At 46.0% G+C, this 26964-nt stretch overlaps 2 protein-coding genes across 3 annotated transcripts; one reads left to right on the forward strand and one right to left on the reverse strand.

Annotated features, from left to right (window-relative positions):
- Positions 1 to 730: 730 nt before the first annotated feature.
- PGAM5 (PGAM family member 5, mitochondrial serine/threonine protein phosphatase) lies at positions 731 to 5736 on the forward strand. Of its 2 annotated transcripts, none has more exons than XM_065739062.1 (6): positions 731 to 984; positions 1452 to 1630; positions 1782 to 1907; positions 2305 to 2393; positions 2654 to 2787; positions 4633 to 5736. In XM_065739062.1, exons 1-6 carry the CDS (start codon positions 731 to 733, stop codon positions 4781 to 4783), a joined length of 933 nt encoding a protein of 310 aa, XP_065595134.1. In that variant the 3' UTR covers positions 4784 to 5736. The 2 variants fall into 2 exon arrangements, with proteins under 2 accessions (XP_065595134.1, XP_065595135.1); XM_065739063.1 differs by having other exon boundaries at positions 2657 to 2787.
- A 3569-nt stretch (positions 5737 to 9305) lies between these two features.
- On the reverse strand, positions 9306 to 24315 carry ANKLE2 (ankyrin repeat and LEM domain containing 2). The gene is given in 14 exon segments (XM_065739049.1): positions 9306 to 9847; positions 11649 to 11780; positions 12338 to 13064; positions 13519 to 13712; positions 14521 to 14627; positions 15712 to 15893; positions 16568 to 16634; positions 17002 to 17124; positions 17398 to 17586; positions 18549 to 18742; positions 19301 to 19492; positions 20616 to 21092; positions 23959 to 24282; positions 24285 to 24315. Coding segments are annotated over 14 exon segments (3177 nt in total). The 3' UTR covers positions 9306 to 9609.
- Between the last annotated feature and the right edge of the window lie 2649 nt (positions 24316 to 26964).

Here is a 26964-nt window from a genome sequence, read left to right on the forward strand (position 1 = left end):
ACTGCAGTGTTTGTCCCATCTGGCATCAGGCTGACCCCAGGCAGGGGATGGCACGGGGCACACAGACACCTCCGTCAGCTGCTGGGGAAAGAGAAGAGTGCTCTCAGTGGAGATTTGGATGCGAGGTTTTGAAAATAAACTTTTCTTCTTCTCATCTCTTGATGAGAACCGAGTGATGAGGTTGGACAGCGCTATGGCTCCTGGGGGTGTGCAGCCATCAGTGACGGTGCAGTGTCTGTGCAGGTGGGCTCCGCAGAGCTGCTCTTCTGCTGCTGTGTCAGAGGTATTTCTGGCGTGGGGCCTAAAGGTGAGATGTTGATAAAGTCATACAGGAGGAGCGCATCGGTTGGAGAACAGGGATGACAGACAGTTCGTTTTCCTTCTTGATCGGGAAAGCAGCAAGCAGGAAGCCTGAAGAAGGAGCGAGGTACATCATGCGGTGGTGTTACAGATGCTCCGCCGTGCCCAGCCGTTAGCGAGCATCTTTTCCTTTGACCTACGCGGGACGTCTCCTTAGAGCCGTGCGGGACACAGCGCTGGCGGGGCGGCCTGGAGGCTGCGGGGCCCGTGCCGTGCCGTGCCGTGCCGTGCCGCGCCGTGCCGTGCCGCGCCGTGCCGCGCCGTGCCGTGCCGGGGAATGTTGCCCCACTCGGCGCTCCGTCCGGGGCGGGGCGGTGCGGCGCGGGGCGGGCGGTGCGTGGGAGCGAGGCACGCGGCGGCCGCCCGCGCCATGTCGTTCCGCCGCGCCCTGGCTGTGGCCGCCTGCGGGCTGGCCGGCGGCTCCGTGCTCTTTTCCGCCGTGGCCGTGGGCAAGCAGCCGGCCCGCGGGGACTCCGAGCCGCGCCCGGGGAGCTCCGCCGCCGCCGCTCCCGCCGCGCCGCAGGGTTTGCTGCTGCTGCCGCCCGCCGCCTCCTGCCCGCCGGGCCCGGGTTGGATCGAGCGGCCCGCGGGCAGCGGCGGCTTCTGGGACAGCAACTGGGACCGGTGCGGGCGGCTCCGCGAGGGAATGCACGGGGCCGGGCGGGGGGAGGAGGAAGCGGCGCGGCCGGGGCGGAGGAGGGGTTGGCTGTGGGGGGGGGGAGCGCGGAGCGCCCTCCGGTCGGAGCTCCTCGCGAGTGCTGCGCAGCGCCCATTGCCGGAGCGGGGCCCGGAGCCCGCGCACATCCCCCAGCGAGCGCTGCAGGCCCGGGCCGGAGCTGCGCCGGGGAATGCGTTTAGCGGTGGCTGTCGCCTCACGTATTGGATTTACCTGCCGCTTATGTACCGTGAGCTGTGGGACGAATGTGTTGTTTTTTTTTTATCGCGGGATTTTATTGACAGCTCCGGCACTGTGGTTTCAATCCGTTCGGCGGTGTAATTGGTTAAATAGTCCGTTTTGGTGCTTTAGATGCGTGTAACTACGGCAGGCCGAGCCAAAAGTAAAACTTGCTGATGCTGATGTGCCCTTCCAGGCGCGAACCTCTGGCTCTCATCAACCTCAAAAAGAAGAACGAGGAGACGGGGGAGGAGGAGCTGAGCTCCCGCCTGGAGCACTGCAGGGCCAGGGCCACGCGACACATCTTCCTCATCCGCCACTCGCAGTACAACCTGGACGGCCGTGCTGATAAGGACAGAACTCTGACCCCGCTCGGTACGTCCACCTGGAAGCAGTAGGTCCTGCTCGGTGCACCTTCCCTTGGCTGTGGCTTTTGTCTTAAACAGAGCTCTGTGACAGCCTTTGAGGCAGAGTTCTCATTCACCAATGGGTTGTGTTTGTTGATTTGCTGGTTTATGTCCTTCAGGTCGAGAGCAGGCTGAGCTGACGGGACACAGGCTGGCAAGCTTGGGGTTAAAGTTTAATCAGATCATCCACTCCTCCATGACCAGAGCAACTGAAACAACTGAAATCATAAGCAAATACCTCCCAGGTAAGTGACTTGTTAATTTCTCAGTACCGTCTGATCCTTCAAACTGCTTCCAGTAGGATTCTGAGCTTGTCCTTGAGTAATGGTTATTTATATATATATAATTAGCAGAGCTGTTTGTAATTGACTGGTAGACCTGTGTGAATATGTCAGTAAAGCTGGCAGCCCTTCTTCTGCTTGGTTCCACTTCCTCCTTCAAAAATGAAGGCAGAGCTACCCCTCTGGGTGAGACACTGCTGCATAGGGCAGCTCTGCTGGTTGTGCTTCCCTTATGCAATCCATAAATCTGCAGATCATCAGGAAAAAAACACGAACAATGTGTCAGCCGTAGAGTTGAGGGCCTGTTTGCAGGAGCATGTGACATGACATCTCCCTTCTGAACACGTGTTTAATATTTCAGGTGTCAAAAAAATTAGCACTGATCTGCTGAGAGAGGGAGCACCTATAGAACCAGACCCTCCCGTCTCCCACTGGAAACCAGAAGCTGTGGTAACCTTTCACTTACACTTTTTTCATCCTTTATGTGGACAATGGCAATAAGTTGTGGTGAGCTGATGCTTTTCATCTTAGACCTTAGATAAATGTGTACTTTTTCCTCCTCGCTAAATGTACTGAGGCCCTAAAATAACTTAAATTCTCTGTGTGCTAATTGAGCCTCGAGCGTGCATCTGTGTAAAGAGGAAATCTTTAGAAGATGTAGCCAACGTGCTGCCCTGAGCTGCGTTTAAATCTGAACTCTGTGCCATTAGCAGTATTACGAAGATGGAGCTCGAATTGAGGCCGCATTTCGAAACTTCATTCATCGTGCTGATGTGAAGCAGGAGGAGGACAGCTATGAGATCTTTGTCTGCCACGCCAACGTGATCCGCTACATCGTCTGCAGGTGCGTGGGGGGCTGCGTGCTCACCTGTGTTCTCTGTAAGGTGGAGTTCTGCTGAATTAGTTGGTGTATTTATTGCTGAGCTGGGAGGCCTTTGTTGGCTGTGTTAGGGGTGGCTGGAGGAGGGCAGGGGGAGCAGCTGGTCCTGTCACCACAGGGTGAATTTGGAGATGCAGGAAGCACTTTAAAATGAGAACACTTCCAAGTGAAATTGGTGAGACCTGGTGCCCTCTGGTGTGTCTCAGCAGTGTCTTTAGCACTGCGTGCCTCTGCTTCACAGCAGCCTGAGGACCATACCTGTGTATGCTGCTGGGAAAGACAGCAGAGAGAGCCTCTGCCTGGCTGTCTCTTTTTGGGGAGATATGAATTCTGTCTTATTTAAAGAAAGATTGATGTAGTTTGGGGAATCCCTTACTGGTTGTTTCTGCATTATGTACAAGTGGTATTAGTGTACTTTTTGCAATAACATCAAGTGTAGGGTTGGATGGGAAAGGGCATCTTTCAGCTGACGACAGCGTGGCCTGTGAAGGAGAAACTAGCTCTGCATCTTTGGCTCTCTCCACATCCAGTCACCCCAGTCTGATTCCTCTTTCTCATCAGCAAAACGCTTTCTGTGAGATAATGTGTTTTGAGCAGGACAGAGGTGATTAAACTTTAATCTGATCAATAGCTACAACAATTTCAGTTAATTTTTTTTTTTGTCTGAGCTCGTTATGTGCTGCCCTGTCTGTTCAGCAGACTGCTTTGAGCCCTTGGAAATTGCTGTACTTAAAGTTATTGATCAGGTACACAGAATATTCTTTTCTGTGGCAAAAGGGATTGTCTTTCTGCTCCCTAGGCGCCTTCTGAAATACTTGCATGCTTTTTCTCATTGCTATTTCTTCCATCTTCTTTTCACCTTGCTTTCTGTATCTGCCATTTCAGAGCATCTCATAGCAATTGAATACAATCCAGTGTTCCTTCTGAGTCCAGCTCAACTGTAACTATTATCTCTTTTCTTAGCCTTTCTAAAAGACTGTTGTAGACTCAAGGCCAGGTTATTCCTTGGCACTGGATTGTAATGTTTGAGTCAACTTCATGTTTTCTTGAGCTGTTCACTGTGATTGGTTGAACTCCCGAGGCCGTTCAGTTTGGGATTTCGGGACAGCTGGAGATGGGCAGGTGTGCGAGGCTGCGTTCCTGCAGGAAGCACAAGGTCCTCTCCACATCTGGGGAACAGCAGCTGATGGGAAGTAGTTGTAGTGAATGGCTTCCATCAGCACATGCTGGTAGCTATGGATTAGGCATCGCTACCTCTTCTCTGGTGTATTTTCTTACATTGATTTAGTCTTATCACCAGAAGTAGTGCTGCTTATGCCTTTGGCCTGCGAGGAAGACCTACTGTGGAGAAGTGAGGTATCTTCTCTACCTGCCCTGAGCAGTGGTGTGCTGTGGTTTGGCTGAGTGACCACCTGAGCTGAACCTGTGGCATCAGCCATCCTATCTGTTCCCAGGCTGCTCAGAGCACTCCCAGCATCCGGACTACATTACACCTTCTACCTTCTGTCAATTGGAATTAATCCTGTCTACATTAATCGCATCCATCTGCTGGAATCTGCTTATGAAAGTACATGGTTGGTGCTGGTCCAGCTACCAGAGCTGCACGTATTAATTAATTGCAGGAATTATTTTTTTTTCCAAATGTGGCTCTGTAGGAGCATTTCCACACAAACTGCAGAACGGCCAACGGGTTTTTTTCTTACCTGGATCAGACAGTGATGCTGTCACAACGCAGTCAGTGTAGCAGTATCAGCAGTGCTTTGATATGTAACGATGTTTTCCTTTCCTTCTTGTTCCCCTTCACAACAGAGCGCTGCAGTTCCCCCCTGAAGGCTGGCTGCGGATGTCTCTGAACAATGGCAGCATCACTCACTTGGTGATACGGCCAAATGGGAGAGTGGCCCTTCGAACGCTGGGTGACACAGGGTTCATGCCTCCAGAGAAAATCACACGCACCTGAGGAGGGGAGGTGCTTTCTGCCCCTGAGCTGCCTCTGCACTCTTTGCACTAGTACATTCAGCTACAGTACCACTAGATTTTTATCTGTTTCGTTGTGATGCTGTCTTAAAATGTCCTTCAGCCCCTTACCTCCTTCATGCGCACTCATATTTGCCTTCCAGTCCAGAGAAGAACTCTGAGCCTGAAGCTGTCCTGTCCTCAGGTATTCCTCAGAGCTCAAAGCTGAGCTGTGGAATACAACAACAGTGAATGTCTGTGTGCTCAGCAGCTGCAAGAGCACCAACTTTTTATTCCCCTGTGAATTCCTATAACCAAAGCTTGCTCCCATGGATATTCTTCTCGTGCAGGAAAATAATTGCTGTGGGAACTGTACGAGTCTTGTATCGCACACTGCAGCTGAAGATGTGCCAGCTTGCTTCAGCTGTTACTGAGGAAGTGACAAACTGAGGGTATTCTGCTGTTAAAGGGAGAAAGGGTTAAGGCTTTTGTGTTTGTAAGCTGTTGAGGATGTTCTGTTGTGTCACTGTTCCACTCTGCCGTGTGAAGCTCATGTGAACAGTGCCTGGAGGGTGTAGGTTGTAGGCAGAAAGAGGGTGAGAAAACCTCAGAGCTGTGGTGCTAGAGTTAACTGCTGCTTACATTGAGTGTTCTCCATCCTCAGGAAGTACTTTAGGCTGTTCTGAATGTTATTTTTTCAGTCTCATAAAGCCTTCCATTAAAACTTGATCTGTAGAAGGATGCAGGGATGGGATTTGTAGCAGTAAGACAAAAGCAATGTAGAGCAGTTTTATCTGCACGTACTTCTCGGTACTTGGAGTATTTTGTTTCCTTCTGCTTTCTCCCATGGATTTCTCTTTGAGGTTACCTTGCATTTGGTGTAGAGAAATAGTGCTGAACTCAGGGCAGTAGTACTTCAGGTCACAAATTTGCAGGATTGGAGCAAGCTGCTGCTCACAACTGCAGTTGCCCAAATAGCGATAGGGCATCTCTGGGCTGGCTTCTCCAGGCCTCCTGCAACCACCAGGGAGATGCTTTAAGTGCTCCTTTCAGTGGCTTTGGCACAGCTGGGCTCGTGTAGGAAGCACACAGGTGGCTGAGAGGTAGGTAGCATTTTTGAGGAGGGCTGGGAAGCGTTTCATCGTAGCAGTGTTTGCTTAGCTCACGATGCCTGTGATACTGAGAAGTTCCGCATGCATGGTCTGCTGTGGTGATTGGTTGTGCACACATTGCAGTACGGTGGGTGTAAATAAGGCGTTACGTGTCTGTAGATTGTTCTTATCTCCAGAAAACTTCAAGGAACCCCAGGCTGGCCTCTGTCACAGCTGTGTGAAGTGTGACTGTGGCAGGCACCCGGCCAGGCAGGGCTTAGCATCTTGTCTCCTACAGGACTGCTGCTGCAGAATGATTTGAGGGAAGCTGGGGCTGGCGGGGAATCAGTGATGGTTGTGGTGCAGCTTGGGTGGGGAGCAGGAAACCCTTGTGCTGTTTGTCTCATTGATGCAATGAGAATAATTTATCAGTTTTTTTTGTCTATTAACTTTTTAAAAGTTTTGAATAAAAGAACTGGTCTGTCTTTCTTCCTTGTCCCTCCGGTTGAATAGCGAAGTGTTGTGTCAGTTACTGCTGCCTGGATCAGGAGCACCAAACCCGTAAACGTTGCAGAGGTGCTAAAGAGTCTCCTCAGGGTCAGTGCTAAGTTTGGGCACTTCTCTATTTGCTCCAGCCTTGTGGGACAGGTGTCCTCCCCACTTCCCAGCCCTCAGTGGTGCCTGGACAGGCTGCACAGCCTACAGAAATCAGACACTGCAGTGGAAGTGCTGTGTCCCAGCCTGAAGCAGTGCTGGAGCACCTGGTGGGAAGGCAGGGCCAGCCCAGGAGCTCAGCTGCATGCGATGTACCCCAGTGATTGTAAGGGCTGGAGCAGGGATCCACCCCTTCCCAGCCTCATTTAAGGGCTGGCAGTGGAGGTGAATTCATCTTCCTGGGGAGCCCTGCATACCTGAGCCCTCCTGAAGGTAAGCAGCTTTTCTTTTTGGCTGAGGTGTTGGGGGGGAGTGTGTTACATCTCAGTGCCTAGTTTTTAATGTATTTAGATTTCCTTAAGCATTTTGATATTACACAGTGACACAGTCACATGTGCACGCACACACACACACACACACACACACACACGTGGGCCATGTCAGTGAGCCCTGGACAGCTGCAGCTGCCAGGACATGGTCTCATCCCATGGAGCAGGCACAGTCGGATGCTTTGAGCACACATTTATTTCTGAATAGAAAGCAAGGTAGCTGTACCTTTAACACAACACTTGGCTAATTCCAATGAACAAACAGAAAGCCCTCATCTCTTGCACCTTTAGAAGTGAACTGAAGCAACTCCAATGTGATTCAGTGTCTCCATTCATCACAACTGTGAGTGATCGGTCGCTACATAATCTGCTACTTTAAAAAAGAGCTGAATTAAATACATCGTTGGTTAGAAAAACTGCCTCTTAAAATGCAGTGCACCTGGAGCAGTGCAGACTGCAGAAGGGTAAAAAATATTCTCTGGGCTGAACTGAACATAATGGCAAAGTGGAAGGCAGGGGGAGGGGTGTGCCTCTCCCTGGTTTGGTGTACGCACACTGCAGTGATAGACATTGGAAAACATCTAAAAGTATTTAAAAAAGAAAAGGCATAAAAAATGTAAAAAGGACAGAAAGGAGGAAGTGCTGCTGTGTTTGGTCTCCTGGCTCTGACCACCTTCACACAGGCAGTGTTGCCCTCTGAGGAATGGAGATGGTGCAGGGCTCTGCAGGGCAGGGCTCAGCCACGGTGTCCTGTGATCATTTCCCTTTAGCATCTCAGAAATTCCTCCATGATGAGTGACATTCATGTTGAATTCATTCTCAAACCAACCCCATCCCAAACATTTTTTTAAACTAAAACTGTAGGAGTGTGTGCAGAGCCATCAAACAACACAAAAATGGGGAGAAAGTCAGTGAACTCACTCAGCCACGCACTGCAGTATGGTCTGCTTGAGAGTGCCCCTCCAGCCACGCTGTGTGCTGAGAGCACCACTGAGCTGAGGGCTCTTCCTCATGTCCACGTCACTGGGTGAAGACTGAGATGATGAAGAACAATCTCTAAAGCATTTTCTTAACACGGTTAATTTCTAAAAGAGGAATGTTCTTCCACAGTGTTGCACCAAATAAACTTAGAAAGAGATGTTAAAATATCTATCTTCAATTCAGAAATTCCAGAAGGAAAGCTACTTAGTGTGCCTCACCATAAGGAAGTGGACAACACAGCTTTGATTTTAAAAGAACAAACGTGTAATTAAAAACATATGTTACAAAAGGCACAATTAAGCTTGCAAGAGCATTAAGTGCATCGTTCAGGGCTCTACCAAATGAGGAGCTTGTTTTAGGGTACACGGAGCAGTCGCTGCAGCACTGCTGCCCCTTGCAGCTGGCAGTGTGTGGCTCAGCCCTGTGTGTGTGTGGCTGCCTGCAGTGAGCTGCTGCACCCTCAGCTGTGTGTTCAGGTTGCAGAGTCCAAGGTTATAGATGCTTGCTTGCTTTTACTCGGTGGCACCAGTGAATCCTAACACATCCTTTTAACTATCAATCACACCCCTGGCAGGTTTTAATTAATTTTTGCTAATCCGCTTTACATTGTGAGGATTTCTTTTTTCCATCAGTTTATAAATGTTAACAACTGCCAGCAGCAGAGAGCTCTTCCTGGAGGCCTTCTTTCAGGCAGCATTACAAACATCATGCTTGATGCAGAAAGCTCTCTTTGAGTTTTGAAACATGAGCAGTGTACAGTCAGAGTGATTCCCTTGGAAGGAGAAAGAAGGAATAATGCTCCTGAGTGCTGTAACTCCTGACTGGAGCCAGTGACAGCTCAGAGCTGCAGGCTCACTGCCCTCTCTTACCAGAACCATATCCCAAGTCAGGGGAGCACAGCAGTGTATTACAGACTGACCATTAAGGGAGGTTGCTGGTAAACTTGCTGAAATTATTGCTGATGTGCTTCTAATAGCTAGCCATTATGATAAAAGCTTTTGTGGGCAAAAAGCAACTCATTTTATTGGTTTTCTTATATCTTCAAACTAACTACCACTGAAAGGATTACCAGTATTTCTACAGTGCCCTTTGACTAAAACACTCACGACATCATGGTGTTAGTTAACAGTCTCAGGTTAAGACTCAAGGTTTGCTGTGTAAATGTGTACTTCTAGAAGTATGTGTGCATACCTGTGTGTGCATCCCACTGTCTCGAGCAGCCTGTAACACAACCCTTCTGGTTCTGAAGGGTTGCATATCAGTACCCTGCCCTGGAATGCTGTCACTACAGGCTTTGCTGTAGGCTTTTCCAGCTGCACATCCCCCCTGTGAGTGGAAGAACATTTTACATCTTGCCATTAATTTCTTCTTATAAGGTTTTACTGGTGATGTGCTTCCTACAGCCTATCCAAGCAAAGAAAAGTTGCTGAGGGCTAACTGTGCTAACGAGAGCCCTGTGCTAACTGCTGCTAGTAATAGCACCAGCTCTAAGGAAAGGTTCAGCTCGCTGCCCTATGGGCAAGAAGGGAGAATCCACAGCCACTGGACAACTGCACTGCCCTCATCTACTTCTTGCATATCACCAGGAATCTGTCATCTCCTATATGACATAAAGACATATATTCAGTTTTTGTAACGTACATTTGTCCTCAATTGAGGAAAAATAAATAGCCAAGTGCAAACCTCGTGTCACTTGAGTAATATTGTAACTTTTTTTCCTTCACTCTAACAAAGATAATTTAATTAAAAGAAGTTTCAGGAAAATGAACCATAGTTTAGGGGGCAGGAGGCTCTGAGAAGTAACGCAGTTTTAACATAGAGTGGTTGACAGAGGCAGGACTGTAGCGGCCAGGGCTCCCAGGGTCTGGAGAGAAGGAGGCAGCACTGCCATGTTTCCCTGGACTTCCTGGCATGGGACTGTTTCTTCCTGGACTAGAATACACTGAAGCAGTTGGAGGACCAGCAGCTGTGCTTTGGGACCTGAATCTTCCCTTCAATGCTGGACTGGGCCAACTGAAAGAAAGACAAAGTCATTTTGCATTTCATTAAGAGTGGCAAAGAGAAGAGCAGTAACATCCCTCAGAATCCCTTGTGAAGATCTTAGAAACAACATGTACACAGAAAGCAATCACAACTGGTAGTAGATGGGTTTGAGAAGAGAAAGCGACAGCACGGTACGTGACATTTACTTAGACATTGCTTAACTAACGAGAAGTAATTTGCTCCAAAGCAAATTAAGAAATAGGTGTGTGTTTGTGAAGCAGCTCAAGGGCCTCAGGATCAGTGCTGACCTTGGCTCCCTTAGCACTGGAGCTACCAGCATGGTACCATATATCAATCTCTCCCCGCCTACTTTTGTCAAGTTATCCTTGTGGCTGCCACACAGCCAATGTAAGAGAAAGCCAGATGTCTTCTTAAATGAATAAGAACTAGTTTTTGACATTTCTTTGCAAGTAGAGCTAAATATTTTCTTTCTTAGATTAAAAAACCCTTTTTCTATCATGTTAGTGTTAAGCAGTGAGGCACGGTGACCAAAGACTGTTTCCAGCACTGCTGAATTTCTTTGCCATGTGGGGCAATTTCTTAAGATAACTATGGAAAATACATGAAGGTTTATAATTTGCACAAACACAGCTACTTTAAAACCTACTGAAGTATTTTTTTTTAATCTGACAGCTCTGCTGTCTTTGTGTTGTGCTTTAGGCAGAGGTACTGCTGTACAATGAAGGAGGCTGACAGAGAGCTTTGGCACTGCCAATAATTAAGGTATCGTTTTTAAACATTGTCATGTGACAGAACAGTGATTACACCTAAAAATCTTGTGTGTGATTTTAGCACTTAGGAGGACACTTTGAATCTCTCAACCAGTAGAGTAAGAATGGAAAAGCAGCCTATTAATTAGCCTACTTCAAAAAAATTAATCACAGCAGGTGGGGAACAAGAGAATTTGACTTTGAAAAGTGAAGGAGTGATACGAGGACAATGCATCACCCAGGCAGTTATTTTGCTAGGCCTATCTGTACTCCACAGTAAATCACAGAAGAATCTTGGCTAGTCTGATGGTTTTTCCTATCAATACTTAGTGGCTCCCATTTCAGCACGCTGCTTGAAACACAGCCAAAGCCCTGCTGCTCATCTCCACGAGCCCGGCACACAGGCAGCTCCTCCTGCTCCTCATCTGCACCCCAAAGCCACTGCATTCAAAATAAAATGTATAGATGTGCACAGGACCTACTCAGACATGCCAACTATTTTTACCACTATTTGTGTAGCTTAGAGTGACATTCTCTCTAAAACCTGAGCACATTCTGTAGTTGATATTAATTCATTTGGACTAGGGCAATAGAATATGGAAATAAGATGTGTGAAAATACTAAATGAACATCCCCACTGCGTGTCAGACCCCGAAAACAAAACATTATTGCATTGCATCCACAATGGAGTGAATTACCAACACCATTAATGCATGGACCTAAGTAATAAATCAGCAACTTGGCACCTTTGCCAACTAGAAAACACTTGTGCTACTGAGAGCATTGCCTTCTGTCTGCACAGCCTGGACAGAGATGCTGAAGTTATGGATCTGCAGCGTACTCTGAAGGATTTTGACTGAACCAGCAAACTTCCCTTACTAACAGATAACAGCCAAAAACATTTGGTGACTAATTACTGAAGCACACTAATAGTTACTATAGTTGAGTATTCTAAATGAATTTTTTGTGAGTAGCGAGGCCTGAAATCCTGTTGGAGCCATCCTGCAGTTAACCCACTAAAAACAACATTTCAGCTCATTTGTTTGACTTTGCAGAAATACCTTTGCCTGTCAGATGAAGAGTAGGACTGCACCTCGTGTTTCCATCCGTAAACAGCAGGGTACTTCTGAGGATCAATCTGTACTGCTTCGATAGCTGCTAAGACATCACTGTCCAGCTTTGATGGACGCTCCCTAGAATCAACACAAAACCAGATGAAAGGAGAACTGCACATCAGCCAGGCAGTGACACCCCAATTCCAAAACACTGCTTATTTTGGCAAAGCAAACAAATCAGCTGTGATACTCTCTGCACTTCCTCAGCTTTCCCATGACCTTTTCCCAGCGGGCCCAGCTGTAAATGACTGCCTGTCATTATGCAGCAGCCTCATTAAAAAAAAGAAACACAAAAAGTTCTGAATGTGTAATCTGAAGACATCCCAGGAGTGTAGTGAACACTACATTAACCTAAGGTAGGCTCAGCACAGCTTCCAAGCCTGTCAGGTGAATGGTACACAGCACAGTCCTCTGAAACTGTGACTGGGGAACAAAGATTTCTTCTGCTCCTCCTGTTTTAGCTAGGGTTAGGTAATTAACTGCAAGAGAACTATATGGCTACTGTAAGAGCACTGGAGTACTTAGATTAACTGTTGCTTAGTATCACATAATAATACTCATGCTGGCAACGACATTACAAAAATCATATCATTTTCAATATATGGAACAAAGGACAAATAAAAGACAATTCATACCCAAGCAGAAATAATTTCTTAGAGTTGTCATTCGTGGGTGAAGTCTTCAAAAGAAATTTCTGGGAAGGAGGTTCTTGACACTGCAGTGCCTCATTAGTCTGGATTCCAGATTCCATGGACAATCTCTCCCTTTCTGATGGCATTTTATGTTCTGTCCTTAGCTTGGTCTCTCGAGGTCTACCTGTAACACTCGGCTCAGAAGAACTTGTCAGTGATGCTGCATAGCAGGTCTTATCCTGGCGGCCCTTGGGCATTCTACCCTGGCTTGTTCTTTCAGGCAGAATTCTCTCATTCCTGATTTTTTCACTGATGTTATTTGATTCTCCTGCATCTGCTTGTGGTCGGAACGTTAAGCTCTCAAACTCTGACATTAAACTGCAAACAGGTGATACAAGGCAATCTCCTCCATCACGCACATGCTTTCTGTCACCAATTATCCTTTCAGTGGCCACAGGATTACAAAATCCATTTTTGCTGGAAGAACCCCCCTTCTCGTAGTGCCTGGGCTGAGCAGATGTTTCTATGATGTTTCTGCTATGCTCCATTGACAAGATCTCACACTCAGAGTCCCCAATAGTGTTAATGCTGGGTTCTTTCAACACAACAGCTGGGCTGTTATTCCGTGCTGCATTTTGCCTGTTTTTAATTTCTTCTAAGCTCATGTCATCATCATCCTCATCCAAAAACGCTCCAACAGAAATAGAATTGCAGCACTTTTTACTCTTGCCTGTAAAGAATTTAATAAGAGTGACATGTAAGAAGACTTGCAATAGAACTCCCATCAAATAAACTAGGAATAAATATACACCTTCCACCATGAAGCGTAAAGAACTATTCTATTTTAAGAAGCTACTTATTCTGCATCTGTAGATTACAGAATTCCATATTCTCCCAAGGAATTGCCAAATGCTCTGAATAAAAGTATACTGCAAGTAGAGCTTTTATGGGAATTCCATGTCGGGGCTACAACCACATAAAGAACATCTACTGAGAGCTGTCCATACTGCCCTACATCCAATGCTGTCACTAGCTACTTTTTCAATACAGTCAGACTGTTTGGATTACTGATCAACAATAGCAGCCACAACAGGTGAACACAATTTCCCAGGACACCGTGCTTTTCCCCCTCCCTCTTCTCCCTAGGTACATGCTGTTGTTTGTAACATTTGCCCTCTTCTCACCAGAAGGATGTGGTGCTCTGTGTCTGTTGCAGGTTTCATTTTCCCCTGTTCCTTGCTGAGCCTTTTCGCTCATTTCCTGATGACTCAGGTACTCTTCTAATTTTCGCAGCCCCTCCTGGGAAGACAGATCAACAAAACAGCCCAGAAATTCCCAGTATTCAACCCACGGGAACCCCAGTTCATGAGCTAACTCCCTGCAATAAATAAAATAAAACGAATCATTTGTGAAGACATGAATATTATTTCAACAATAACTTTTTTCTGAACACATTTTATCAGCTATTAGCAGGAAAATAAATGTGCAACTAGGCAACACAATTCTGCAACAATCAACAGTCTGCAAAAACACATTGCTGACATTCACACTGTTAGCAAGCACAGTATAATCTATTTTTTCCAGGATATTTCACAATTTTTTTTCTACTGTTTTCACATTTAGCAGTGTACATATTGCCACATTTAATCTGACTGCATCCAGACATCAGACAGAGATTAATCCACGCTAACGTGTGATTTGAACAATACTCCATTCACCAGCTTTTTTTAATTGGGAATGGGAGAAGGTAGGAGGAAGGGCTGACCTTAGAAGAAGAAATGCAAGGCACTTGTAGCAAGGCATGTTTTCTACATGTGCTGCTGAGACAAAGTATTTCAACAGCAAGGACACAACAACACCAATAGGCAAAGCAGGAATCTGTATTGGGACCTTTCCATTCTGCTCTCTTTTTACAGAGCAAGTACTCTGTGCATAGTTTCAAATCTCTTGGCAAATTAGCTGAATTTGAGAAAAAAACATCCTATATATATCATCACTAACAATTAAAATATCTTTTTATTTCCAGTGCTGGAATGCCAGGTCCCACGTTTCTAGACAGTTTAACCAAAAATATTTCCGACAATTAATTTTTGCCTAAAGAGTACATTTACTATGCAACTCAATACAAGTGTTCTGCTTTTAATTACTCTATTGTTAGTTTGCCATACTGATACTCCATTAGATACCTTCCAACTCTTTCAACACCTCTTTCCAGATCAGATTTCCTGACATTGTGAAAGAAGCCAGCTCTCTCTCGGGGCGGTGTCTTCCACAGCCTGCGAAATTCTTCAGCCTTTAAGAAAAGAAATCATTTTTAAAAACCCACCCAACTCCACCCAAACACAGAAGTATCTCAGTCTAAATGTCTCCCTGCAGGTCTAGAAAACATTCTGGTGTGCTCAGTCTAACAGCTTCTGCCATCAGTACTGTTCAGCTCTCACTATGAAAAATCTCACTTGGGATGTGAAGACAGATACTCCTCCCCGTACGTTTACTGGTACATCCTTACCTCACTTGGTCTCATAACTGCTTAATGAAAGAATGATGATGGTATATAACCACCTCGAAGTAACCTGGCCAGACATGAAGTCTGACTGGTTTTCACTTGCGTGCAGTGGGAAGTAAGAGGCACGTCTTACAACACCGTACTTTTAATTCATGACACACACACTTTCCACGATGCAAAGGAGGTGTCTGTATACATGTATCAATGGTTCCACAGACTGGTATCAGTAATCCTAACATACCCCTGCTGTTTGAATTTGAACTCCTAAAAGGAATGAACTAATAGATTTTTGTAAACTCCCAAACTTCATGCCTTTATATTCAGACACTAGAAGTATCTGCCAGCAAACAAAAAAGTGCATTACTTACACAACATAATTTTTTTCAGAGTATAAAATATATTTACATTCCTCACAGGTGAACAGAAAATTGACCAAAGAGCATCTTCAGGAGAAAGGAACACACCCAGCATTGTGGTGAAACTCAGTCCTGGAAGAGCTCAAACATCACATGACATCTCACATACCCACTGTACCCACAGCTGTGCTGCTGCCAGCATGCTCATATTAAGCAGATGAGTCAAAGAAATGCCTGCTAATTTATAGCACACATAACTGGTACTCCAGTATTCCTCCTAAAAACTGTTTTTCTACTATGCAAACACAACTCTTCCAGAACTTTCCAATACCTACTACTTGACTGACACTATTTACATTAAAAAAAAAAATGTTAACATGAATTCAGTAAATAAAGTTGACAATCTGTTGTAAACACTCCAGAAATGAGACAAAGAATTATTTTAATCCCATTCACAGCTACACCTCCATTAAACAGGCACTGAAGGTCATATGAAGGTCTTGTTAGATCCTTACCTTGGAGGGACTCATGGGGCCTGCAAAAGCTCGTATAGACAATACTGGATCTTTGGGGCTGCCCAGGTATTTAGGTAGAGCTGCCTGGGGACTGTCATCTGTCTGATCTGGTGACCATGGAGCACCAATCACAGGAGCTGAGGAATTATCTTCTGCTCTCAGAAGTGGTACATAGTATCGACCTTGAATAAAATAATACAAAGTTTTCTTGAATTGATGTCACATCAGCTTGCTCTTTCCACCTAGAATATCAACACAGCTGTATACTTAACCATCTGACCTTGTTTAATTAGTAAAACTACATATTTCAAATTCACTGTCTCAGTGTTTATTGGCTGCTTGCAGACTTTATTTCAGTCCAGGCTCCCTTCTGTCTCAAATGCAAAAATACACAAACTGATACACACAATGCTTTCTGAAGGATTGTCACCCAGTTTCAAAGCCTGTTCTACAGATGCCCAAACTTGCATGGGACAAAACAGGGAAGACTTTCAAGTCAAGGAAATGACACGAATGTCAAACATGACCAAGAAACCTCCTGCCCTGGAGAGGCCTTTTGTTTGCTTTAAGATAAACATTTTCTGCTTTAGACATGCTGAATAAAATGATGGCTGTGCCTACGGTACAGAGAGCTATGAGGAAAACCTTGTGATCCATACAGTTAAGAGTACCAACCACATAATTTAAAAGACACAGTAAGTTTTCTGTGTTTGGCAGTTTTAGAGCTTCCTTTTTATGTTTACAGTACTGTACAGTGCCACTTATGAACAGGAATGCTACAGAAAACCAACAACAGAAAGCAGCAAGAGTCTGACAGTGTTACATGCTTGATATGTAGCTCAAACTGAATACTGACCTTTCAAGTACTCTCTCAGTTTTTCTTTCAATTCTGCAGATTTATTCTTGCTTCTCTCACAAACTACCTGTTAACAAAGCATTAGTTGTTTATTAATGAAACAAAAGATATCAATTTCCAATCAACTGCCAGGTGTTTCTCAACAGCTGCATCATGGCCTCCACCCATCTCATCCAGTTCCTTCAAGTCAGACTATGACTGCTACAATATATACTCGTCCATAAAAGGGAGGTTGTAAGGAAAAAGCAGCCAATCATAACATCTAGAACTTTGCTCTAGATACAATCAACACAAAATTTTTGTAACATTTCTGGAGATTTGCACTCTATTCAGGATGCTGGTGGCTCAGCCTGCCAACTAAGCAGTTTGAACATCCAAAGTTAAAAAACTCTGCTTCAGCACAACGACCTCGTTGTGGACAAGGGCTGACTTACTTCTGCTGGAGTTTGATCGTATTTGTTCCTTGGGTTTTTAACAATAGCTGGGTGTGAGGTAAGCACGTTAACAACATCCAAATTCCCAAACTTGCAGGCAAAATGCAACGGAGTATCAAATCCCTGTGACATTAAAGAGAGAAAACTCAGATGTATTTGGAAATATCACAAAAGTCAATCCTGCATTATTTATTTTGAAGCTAGGATAAGTAAACAGGACTCAAATAGGTCCTTTCCCATGGTACTGTACAGTAACAACTGTTAAAACCCACAGAACCCACAACCAGTTAATTTTTGCTGGAAACGGTCCCTTCTCTCTTTTCTTCTCCCTTATGCTTCCTTAATGCCTTTCAGCAGTTTTCCTAATACAAAGCTCTCACACATTCCAAGCCTTACCACTTTATCTGGTGTATTAAGGTACAGGTCCACAATGTATCGGATGCGTTTCTTCAGCATCGTGTCGTCATCGTCCGGATACATCAGCCGCATAAATTCAGGATTTTCCAAAGTGTCCAACAACAGCTGGCAGACAGCAGCCTGGTTCTCCTTGGCAGCAACGTGCATGACGTTGTACCTGCACCCTTCCTGAAAAAGAAAAAAAAGAGAACTAACTGAAACCTAACAGCTTGCTTACACCCACACGCTGACTTCACGGGGAAAACAGAGGTTTGCCCACTCTGTCTTACGTGGAGATTTTTCTCTCTTAATATTATCGTAGGAAAATATGTTTACAAAATAGTAACCATTCAGAAATGCAATAAATGAGACAATATTGTAAAGACATCTATCTACACAGTCACATTACACTTAAAATTAACTACATCATTCTTACATTCAGCTCTAGTCAGGTTTTAGATTTAGGGAAAAATGTAGCAATGAAGGTATATTAAGATATCAAGTAATAAAAGGAAATAAAAAGCTCAGTATATAAAAAAGCAGGAAAACAAGTGTGTATATATTAAATACAGTTTGCTGCAATACATCTCAACCTCACAAAGCTGGTCTGGGAAGTCACTTTTTGAAGCGAGACTGTCGGTGTTTGCTAGTGCCAGGTTATGAGTGGATCTGAGATGCTCTGTGTGCTCTGAAAATGGCAGCATGGTGGTGCTGGGATGGGCAGTGCTGCAGGATCAGCTAGCTTCAGCACAGACACTCCTCTGCTCCACAACACCACCTCACTGATAAACACTGCTATTTGGAGATCAATATTCTGTGAAGAGAAGACTGCTCTTCACTACTGGCTATAACAAATCTCTCCCTAGAGAACCACACACTCCATTTCCTCAGCTCTCCTGAAGCAAAGCAAACTCTCAGCTGTCACTGTGAGGTGCCTTAGGACAGACAGAACTGCCACGCTCCTGTCAGCTTCCAGTTGGTGTCAATCGACACTGAGGAACTGCACCAGAGGAAAGATGGAAAGAAATTCATTTGAAATAAGAGCAGGGAACCACATCCCTTCCAGTTATGCTTATCAGGCCTCAAACTCACATCACCAGATCAGAACTTGGAGATATATACATATATATATATATATATATATATATTACCTGTACAACTGTTGGATTGTCTCCAGATCCAATAAGATAGCGAGGGTTACTCCAAATCAGTTCTGAAAATGTTGATATATCTCCTTTCTCCACAGCTTTCCGAAGCTTGGCAGTAAGATCCTGGGTACGTGGGCTTTTGTAACTGTTGGCCCTTTCCTTGTTAGCCGTTTCCATCTCGAGTGAGCATAAGCCATCTATTCAAACACAAGCATCATGCTTCTAGCTGCACTCTTTTCAGTGATCACTACTTTCATATTACCAGCAGAAGCTTTAAATCCAAACTATCTATTAATTTTTCATCTTTAATGTAAAGAAGTTCTTTTAAAACAAAAAACAAAAAACAAAGGTTACTGGCATTTTAAGATACTGATAGTAATAACAGGGAGGGAAGAAAATACGACACAATTAAAGTTTTTTAGTTCAAATTAAAGTCAGAAATAGCTTCACAACCACTACTCTGCTTCCATCCAAGTCTAAAATGGAAGTTCAGTAAGGAAGAAGATTTTTCTGAATACTTGAAATTGCTTTTGCAGTTACACTGACTCTGGAGTCACTTTAATCTAGCAACCAGGAACACTGACATTTGATCAGTGTTTATCCTTTTATTTCCGAACTTAAGAACTTATTTAACAATTAAGTACAGTTTTAATACACTGTGCACAGTATTAGCACATTGGCAATGAAGTGATTGGTTCTTCTCTCCACTGTAAATTGATTGCATCTGCTGTACACGGAGGAACACCCCCCCGTACCTCTGTTAAATGATCCCGTTTTCATTGGAGACAAACACGAAGACGACTTGCTTGGAGATGGAAAGTAATCACAGATCCCCTTAGCAAATTTCTCAGCATCTTCTCTGTTTGAAAATGCTTTAAAACGTGAACCTTTAATCATCTTAACAGCTTGGAGAGCTTCCTTTTTATCCTCATACACATGTATTCTCTCTGAAACACAGTACAGACAAAATCAAAGGACTTAAATAATCTCAGATTTGTTCCTGGAAATGGACTAAAATTATCAGACTACCCTCACAGTTTGGTAAGGAGCTTATTCACCCCACATTTCTTTCTATGTTGCCCTGTACCAAAAGCTCAACTCCCAAGATACACACTGCCACCACTTTAAGACCACTAAAAAGAGTCTTCAATATTAATCAAACCCTCCTCCTTCCTCTCCTGCATTGAGTTGCTTTATTCAGATAAAGGCATCTGAATATCCTTGCAATGAGAACAAATAACCACTGCCCCAGAGCACCATCCTCATTTTCCAGAGTGACTGAAATGAGTCAGCTGAGAGGACAGCATTAATTCTAAACTCCCAGTAACTGTGCTACTAAAATCAATGACTGTTAATGCTACTGATCACCTTCTGTAGCATTTTCTTAAACATCTGTCTCCTCACTGAAGTGCCCAAGCACCACTGAACTCTCAGATCGACAACAGAGATTGTGAAGACTTCATAGAATACAACTTCAATGTAGGTCCTAAACGAGAAAGTCTTGAGTGAATTAGCCATGGGACTGTAAGAAAACCAAAGCAATGCCATGGCTGTGTCCTAGCTAACAGGGCAAACAACCACACAGCAACTGCAGCCAAAGGTTAATTGTGGCATACCTGAACCAGCAAAGTTACTGAAAACTTCCATAAAATACATTTGTTAATAATAAATAAAGTCCTTTCAAATATTAGCCTGAAGTTTGCTATCTCAATGCTAATTCAGATATGTCCATAATTAATTCCTGCCAATTAAAGCATGCACAATAGACATTATTTCCGTTTTTGCAAGACAGCTACCATTCACTTAGCCCTTCCTCTCACTTCCTCACAGAAAAAAAAAAAGATGGGGTCACAGCAATTCTGATAGCTTGAAATCATTTGCATTCATGCTTTGCAAATGTTTTTGCCCACATTTGGTTTCCACCTGCTTATATATCTCAAGCGACAATGATATGCAACTGAACACCATGGAAAGCATCACTGAGAAAAAGAAGAGTACCTCCTCATGCTAACTGATATGAGAAGCACATGCCAGATTTGAGCACCTCAGGAACACACAGATGCCTCTTACCATTTCTTGCCAGTATGTCATCATAGACCGGGCAAACGCCGTAGTACAGCGGAGGATCTCTGGATGGTATCTGAGCACTGCCTTGTGAACCAACATACCCTGCCCCGCAGGCTGGAGCTGAACAGTCCATGTGCATCACAGCTTCTTCCTCTGGAGGGTTCAGACCGACACAGTACCCAAAGTCGGTGTCTTCAGACACACTTCCATGATGGCTGTGATTCACTGTGGCATTTTTCACAGCCGTGCGGGTGCCATCAGATGGGGAACTCCCAGCAGCCTCCTCTGACCATGCAGACCCTTCTTCCTCCAATGCTCGCTGCTGCTCCAATAAAAACTGGGCCAATTTTTTCTCAAAGATAAACCTGGTAGTCAAGGTGATGGGCCCACACTTCAGCCCTGCTCTTACAACTTCTTCCCTAAGCTGATCGGGGCTGAGCTGCTTCAAGCGGGATAATATCGCATCCATCGTTACCTCACCTAGAGGAGAGGAGAAAAGGATGAGATGATCTGCAAAGACCAACAAAGTCTTTTCCTACTATATTAATGCAGGTACAGAGAAGGCAAAATGCTTTCCAACTCGTTAATAACATGTTTAAGCCATCAGACTGGTGCGTTTGCAATATATATTTTGTTTTCTTTTGCCCCTTTTAAGTTTCATTAGGACTTTCATTGTGAAGAGTTAACCCAGAATATTTATGTCTGAATACAGATGGCAGACAATATTTGACTCCTGACAAGAAACCAACAGTCCAGGAGTAAAATGGGGTGGAAGGGCACATGGCTGCAGTGCGGCTCTGGTTACAGCCCTACAGCTGCAGCATGGCACTGCCTGCACTGCAGGGAGAACTTCTTGCTGAGAAATGCATCAAACACACGTGTGAGGCAGCAGCCAGGGCACTATATCTCTGGTGATGACTCAAGGCTGGAACTATTGACACAACTTGGTTTTTCCCAGCCCCATTCTGTGATCAAACAGCCAGGAGAGGGGAGCAGCTGATCCTTCCAGGTCTCCCTCCCCAACATAGGGCAGAAATGTAAAAACCTCTCAATTTCCACAGGGAAATCCTCCTCTCCAGTATGACACTTGGTGCTCCTGCTTACCTCCTTCCATGTTATCCATGCACTCACAGCTACTGCACGAGCAGCAAAGACACTGAAAACAACACGATGCCAACACAACTCCCTGCTATGAGAAACCTCTGACCCTAAAATAACACAACTAAAAATAGAGTATTTGGAGAGTCCAGTAACAGAAGCAGCTTCAATGTTATTTCATTAGGTGTTAAATCCACACAACCATAAGAGCTGTGCCTTCCTCCTGCTGTGCCGTTAGCAGTGATGGCTTTGGCAGTGCAGTGCTCACACAGTGCTGGCCTTCCCCCACCAGCCCACCAGGCCCTGCCTCGTGCTGGCACTTGGGGTGTTTTTAGGATCAATTCAAGCAAGCTACTGCTTCAAAACAAGAAACAAGGCTGTTATTTACATGGTTGTACTGGGACACAGAGACACAGCAAGGACTGTTCCTTTCTATTCAAAGCAAAGGATTTTATAGAGTCACAGAATGGTTTGGATTGGAAGGGACCTTTAAGTTCATCTCATGCCAACCCCCGCTGTAGGCAGGGACACCTCTGTCCAGACCAGGTTGCTCACAGCCCCATCAGCCTGGCTGTGAGTGCCTCCAGGGAGGGGCATCCACAGCCTCACCAGGCAACCTGTGCTGGTGTCCCACCGCCCTCACAGTAAAGGATTTCTTCACAATATCTACTCTAAATCTCCCCTCTTCCAGTTTAAAGCCATCATGGAGATGTTTGAATATGGTACAAGAAAACACCTCATCAGCTTAAGCATTCTCCTGCTTTAGCATCAATCAGAAGATGCACTGAGACATGCGAGGCCCTTTGGGAAACCAACACGCAGCTGAGACAGCAACCACTGCACAGAACAGAGCGGATGCACAATGTCCCAGGGGACTGCCTCCAGCAGCACAGCCTTCCTTCTGCCAGCATCCCAACCCAGAAGAAATCCCCAGATCGCATCGTCCTCACACCACTGCTGCACAGCTAACTCTTCTTTTTCCCCCATGCGGATCGCCAACAGTGTTACTGCAGAATGTATCAACTGCACACAACTACTTGGCATCTTAACTTGTCCAAGATTTAGCTGGTAAAGAACTAAACCTTTTTAATAGAAAAACAAACAGCCTGCCTAACTTTTTGCAGTAGTGAATACAGCCACACTGCCCCACACCATTCCTGCTCCCCAGCAGCTCAGGAGCCACCTGCCTGCCCCCACCAAGCCCATGCAGAAGGGGCTGACATGCCTTCTCACTTTCATTTGACACTTAATCTTCTTCAGGTTTGGTTTGGTTTGTTGTTGGTGGTGGTGGTGGTTTTTTTTTGTAAAGTTTGACATTACTGTCTTTTAGTTAAAGGATAAAGCCCAGAAATGATGTCACATGAGAACATTAAAAATTGCCATTCTGATAGTTTTCTTACAGAGACTGACTTCAAAGCCCCAATAATAGTAAAAACTTAGAGCAGGAGAGTTTACAGCAGAAACACCTCAATGAAAATAACTGAAGGTTATACAAAGCCTAGAGAATTAAGCGAGGAAGAGCTCCTGTTTCAGGGTTCAGACCCAGCAGGGCCGCTCTAGCAAATGCTGGAACATGTATAACCCTGGACACAAAACGTGCAGGCACACAAAACCCCTCTCCCTGGTGTGTGGTTCAGTGAAAAACACAGCACCCATTTCTCTGGAATTTTATGTTTTGGTCGAATAAGTGCCTAAAATGTTGTTTTTATTGACAAAGCAGGTGGCAGGGAAGCAAAGGCCTGTGTGCACCAAGAGCACCGCAGAGGTGAGTGCTGTGGATGGCTCTGTCACCCAGCAGCCAGAGGCAGCACCTCGCCAAACCTCCCGCGTGTGTCTCACAGCAACGCATTCCCCCGCTGGGAATCAACATGCAACTTCTCAGAGCAAAGCTGTTCAGAGTCCCCCACGGCAGTCAGGAATGAACCTCCGGCACTGAGGGCAGCGACGCAGTATCAAAGCGGTCAGCATGCGAGCAGCACAGGTATACAACACCGCTGTACGGGTGTTTCTATACACAGAAATATACATTTTTGCCCCCCACTCGGGACACGCCCGGCTGAGGCCCAAGCCCCCCGCACCGCCGCTCAGAGCGGCCCCGCCCTGCGCGGCAGCGGCGGGCAAACCGGGAACGGGCTGCGGGATTAGGGCCGAGGAACCCGGGGCGGGGGATCCCCAGCGCGGGCGGCCCGTGCCCGCACCGGGCTCCCGCTCACAGCCCCGGCCCTCCCCCGCCCCGCGCCTCTCTCACCAGGCCGGCTCTCTCCGCGCGGGGCCGGGACGCTGAGGTCCTCCTGCGGCGGCCCACGCACGCCCGTCCGCGCGTCCAGCAGCCGCAGCAGCCAGCCCACGGCGCCGATGAGCACGCAGGCGACCAGCAGCTCCCAGGCCGGCCAGCGGCCCCAGCCGCCGTCCCACAACGAGCGCCAGCCGCCGTCCCACAGCGAGCTCCAGCCACCAGCCGCCCCGGCCCAGCGCTCCATGCCCCGGTCCGGCCCGACCCGCCGCGCGCAGACGACGGCCTCCCGGCTTCCGGCCCCCCGCCCCGCCCCGGGCCTGACTGAACGGCAGCGCCCGTCCGTCGCGCGGCAACGCGGCCCCGTGGCATGGCGGGAACGCTGCGCTGCGGCCTGGCTGGCGGCCCTGCCGCTTTACCGCCCCTGCCGCTTTACCGCCCCGGCCTCCGCTCCTTCGGGGCCGATCCCCGCGGCTCTCGGCGTGTGTAAAAGGAAAACGGCACCTGAAGGCGCTGCGGCAGCGCCTGCGGGGATCGCTCGGAGTCCGCTCGGCCAAAAGCGCCGACTGTACCGTGATGGCCCTCGCGGGTCCGCCCGCGCCCCCGGCTGGCGGAGCGCCGCGCTGCAGCCCAGCGCCGGCCGGGATCCGCTCTCCGCGTCGGAGCGCCGCGGGGGCTCAGCGGGTGGGGAGCAAACACAGCGGGAACGCAAGGGGGAAGACGATAGCGGAGTCCTTCCCAATACCTTTTAAAAAGGTGAGTTATAGAGCATAAAGTTCTGAATGCTCAACAAGAAGAGATATGGGTTTCTCCTTGTAAATAAAAACAGCGTAGAGCCCTTTAGCAAAAATAGTTTATTGCACAAAACTTTTAAAGGAATGCCTATGCACGTTATTTTATAATCAACATGCTTTGTGTGATCATAAACGCCAACAGTACATAGTGTAACTCCACCATCCCCTGGGTTATCCCCTCAGAACACGAAGTGATTACCTCCCATCTTCCCACATCCAGCGTATGCAGACATTAAGCTACAGGACATCGTGTATAAAGCATAACACTTCTACGATCAGACTGATGCTAACGAGCATCAGTAATTTGGACTGTAATTACTTGCTTGTGAAAGTATTTCAAGGCTTTGGTCACAGCAGGTCACATGCAAAGCACTCACACTTCCCTGGCAGACTTAATAAAACGTACACGACAAGCTCCTGCATCACCAGTAGCAAACTTGTCAGCCCCGAGTTCATTCTGCACTGATCATAACTGTTTGGCCCCAGTGCATGTTTGACACTGTCACAATCAGCATCAGGACACTCATGCCACTGTGTTTCACTCCTCTAAGGAGGTAAAGGTAATCCATGAGAACACAAGCACTCCAACTTTCATTTTGGGTAATGCTCTGCCCTTTATGCCTGTGACAACAATGCCAGATTTCAGCTAGGGTACTGCCTGAATGAACAGCGTGGGATCAGTTCCACTATTGCATGAGTGGATGCAGGGCTCACCTGAGCCCTGTGCAGTGCACACGTTGTCTCCAAGACATCTGGAAGACGACAGAACGGAACACTACACAATGTTCAGCAACATCACAGACAGTAACTAACGGCAGTAACTAACTTTCCATGGCAGGATTTTGTTGTTTTAATGCACAGTTTTTCCAGAGCTTCCAAAAAACCCAACAGCATTTGGAAACCAACAGCACAGCCTTTAACAACTCTCAACATCTGGGAAACATTCTTACTTTACAGCAATGTTTCTGCCTTAGCAAGGAGCCTCGCTAAGTGGGCAGCAACTACTGAAAAAGACTCAAGAAAGGGGGGAAAAAAAAAAAAAGTCAACCTCTTCAATTCCTAAAAGCACAGCAGTGTTAATGAGGCACTGAGGACCCACTTTTCATTCCAATAACAACTTTGTTTACTGACTGGACAGCAAGAGACCTGAGCCCCCTGTAGAGTGAGCGTGCTCAGCCTCAGGGCCAGGCCTCTCCTATTTCTCTGGATAACAAAGATACATGGATGAGAAGCTTCACAGAAAAGGCCTTGCTTTTTTCACCTGACAAGTGCTTCCTCTAGAAGGCTTCCTAGTGACTTCTCTGCCTTCAGCACTTAGTACCGCACTGCACTGAGACCCACACACCTCACTCTGCTGTGCAGTGAAACAAATGGCATGGTGCTTGTGTTTCTAGAAAACCACACGGTGAAAATAAAACTAGCGGCCAGGAACTTTCAGACACAGAGAAAAATCAACGCAGAAATCTAATCTCAGAATTTCACAACAGCTCCTTTCATCTTTAAAAGAAAAAATATGCACTGAAGACTACTTGACTATATCAACTCAGCTGTCTTCATAAGGAGCCCCTGCGAAAACGCAGCGCTGCACGGACAACAGGATGCATCACAATACAAAAAGGAAATAACAGATGTCCTTAGGACCTATGAAGGTTCCTTACAATCCTGGCTTCTTTGAGATCAGATAAAAGCTTTACCTATACAACTGTTGGCAAACTTCAGAGATTAAAACATAATGGGTTAACTGTAGGCAACATATTTACCAAAACAAACACCAACATTAACCCTGCACAAGTGTTATTTTATTTAAAATCCTCAACATCGGATAACTTTTTGTACTGAATATATTATTCACTATGTCTTTTTGATTTTGTTATTTAACAATACTGCAATTTTTTTTCTTCTTACAGCTTAATATACAGGCAACTTCAAGGACATGACAGCAGCTAGATTATCAGTACCATTGACTCTGCTAAGTAGACTGCAGTCATTTGCAGACGTTAATGTGTTTAAGCTAGTCAAAAAAGCTTCCAACTTGTCTTTAAATTTGTCAGTAATTCTGTATGTTGGGCACCTAATGTTACACTAAGGCATTTCTCCATTTGCTATCTTCAAAACCTTGACTTTTAGCATCACTTGACTCTGACTCCATAAAATGCAAGTTAAAATCCAGGAGCTGAGTGAGGGGCACAGTGTCATTCAGTATAGATGCTAAGTACACAACATTCAA

The sequence above is a fragment of the Cyrtonyx montezumae genome, unplaced genomic scaffold, assembly GCF_038088225.1.
Source record: "Cyrtonyx montezumae isolate F1298 unplaced genomic scaffold, pur_monq_1.0 scaffold_23, whole genome shotgun sequence".
NCBI lineage: Eukaryota > Metazoa > Chordata > Aves > Galliformes > Odontophoridae > Cyrtonyx > Cyrtonyx montezumae.

What these genes read in the sequence shown, in the direction of transcription:
- PGAM5 (XM_065739062.1), top strand. Translation starts at nt 731, where the DNA reads ATGTCGTTCCGCCGCGCCCTGGCTGTGGCCGCCTGCGGGCTGGCCGGC. An exon ending in TGGGACAGCAACTGGGACCG is followed by an intron (nt 985 to 1,451) that starts GTGCGGGCGGCT and finishes GTGCCCTTCCAG; the next exon opens with GCGCGAACCTCTGGCTCTCA. An exon ending in CAGAACTCTGACCCCGCTCG is followed by an intron (nt 1,631 to 1,781) that starts GTACGTCCACCT and finishes TATGTCCTTCAG; the next exon opens with GTCGAGAGCAGGCTGAGCTG.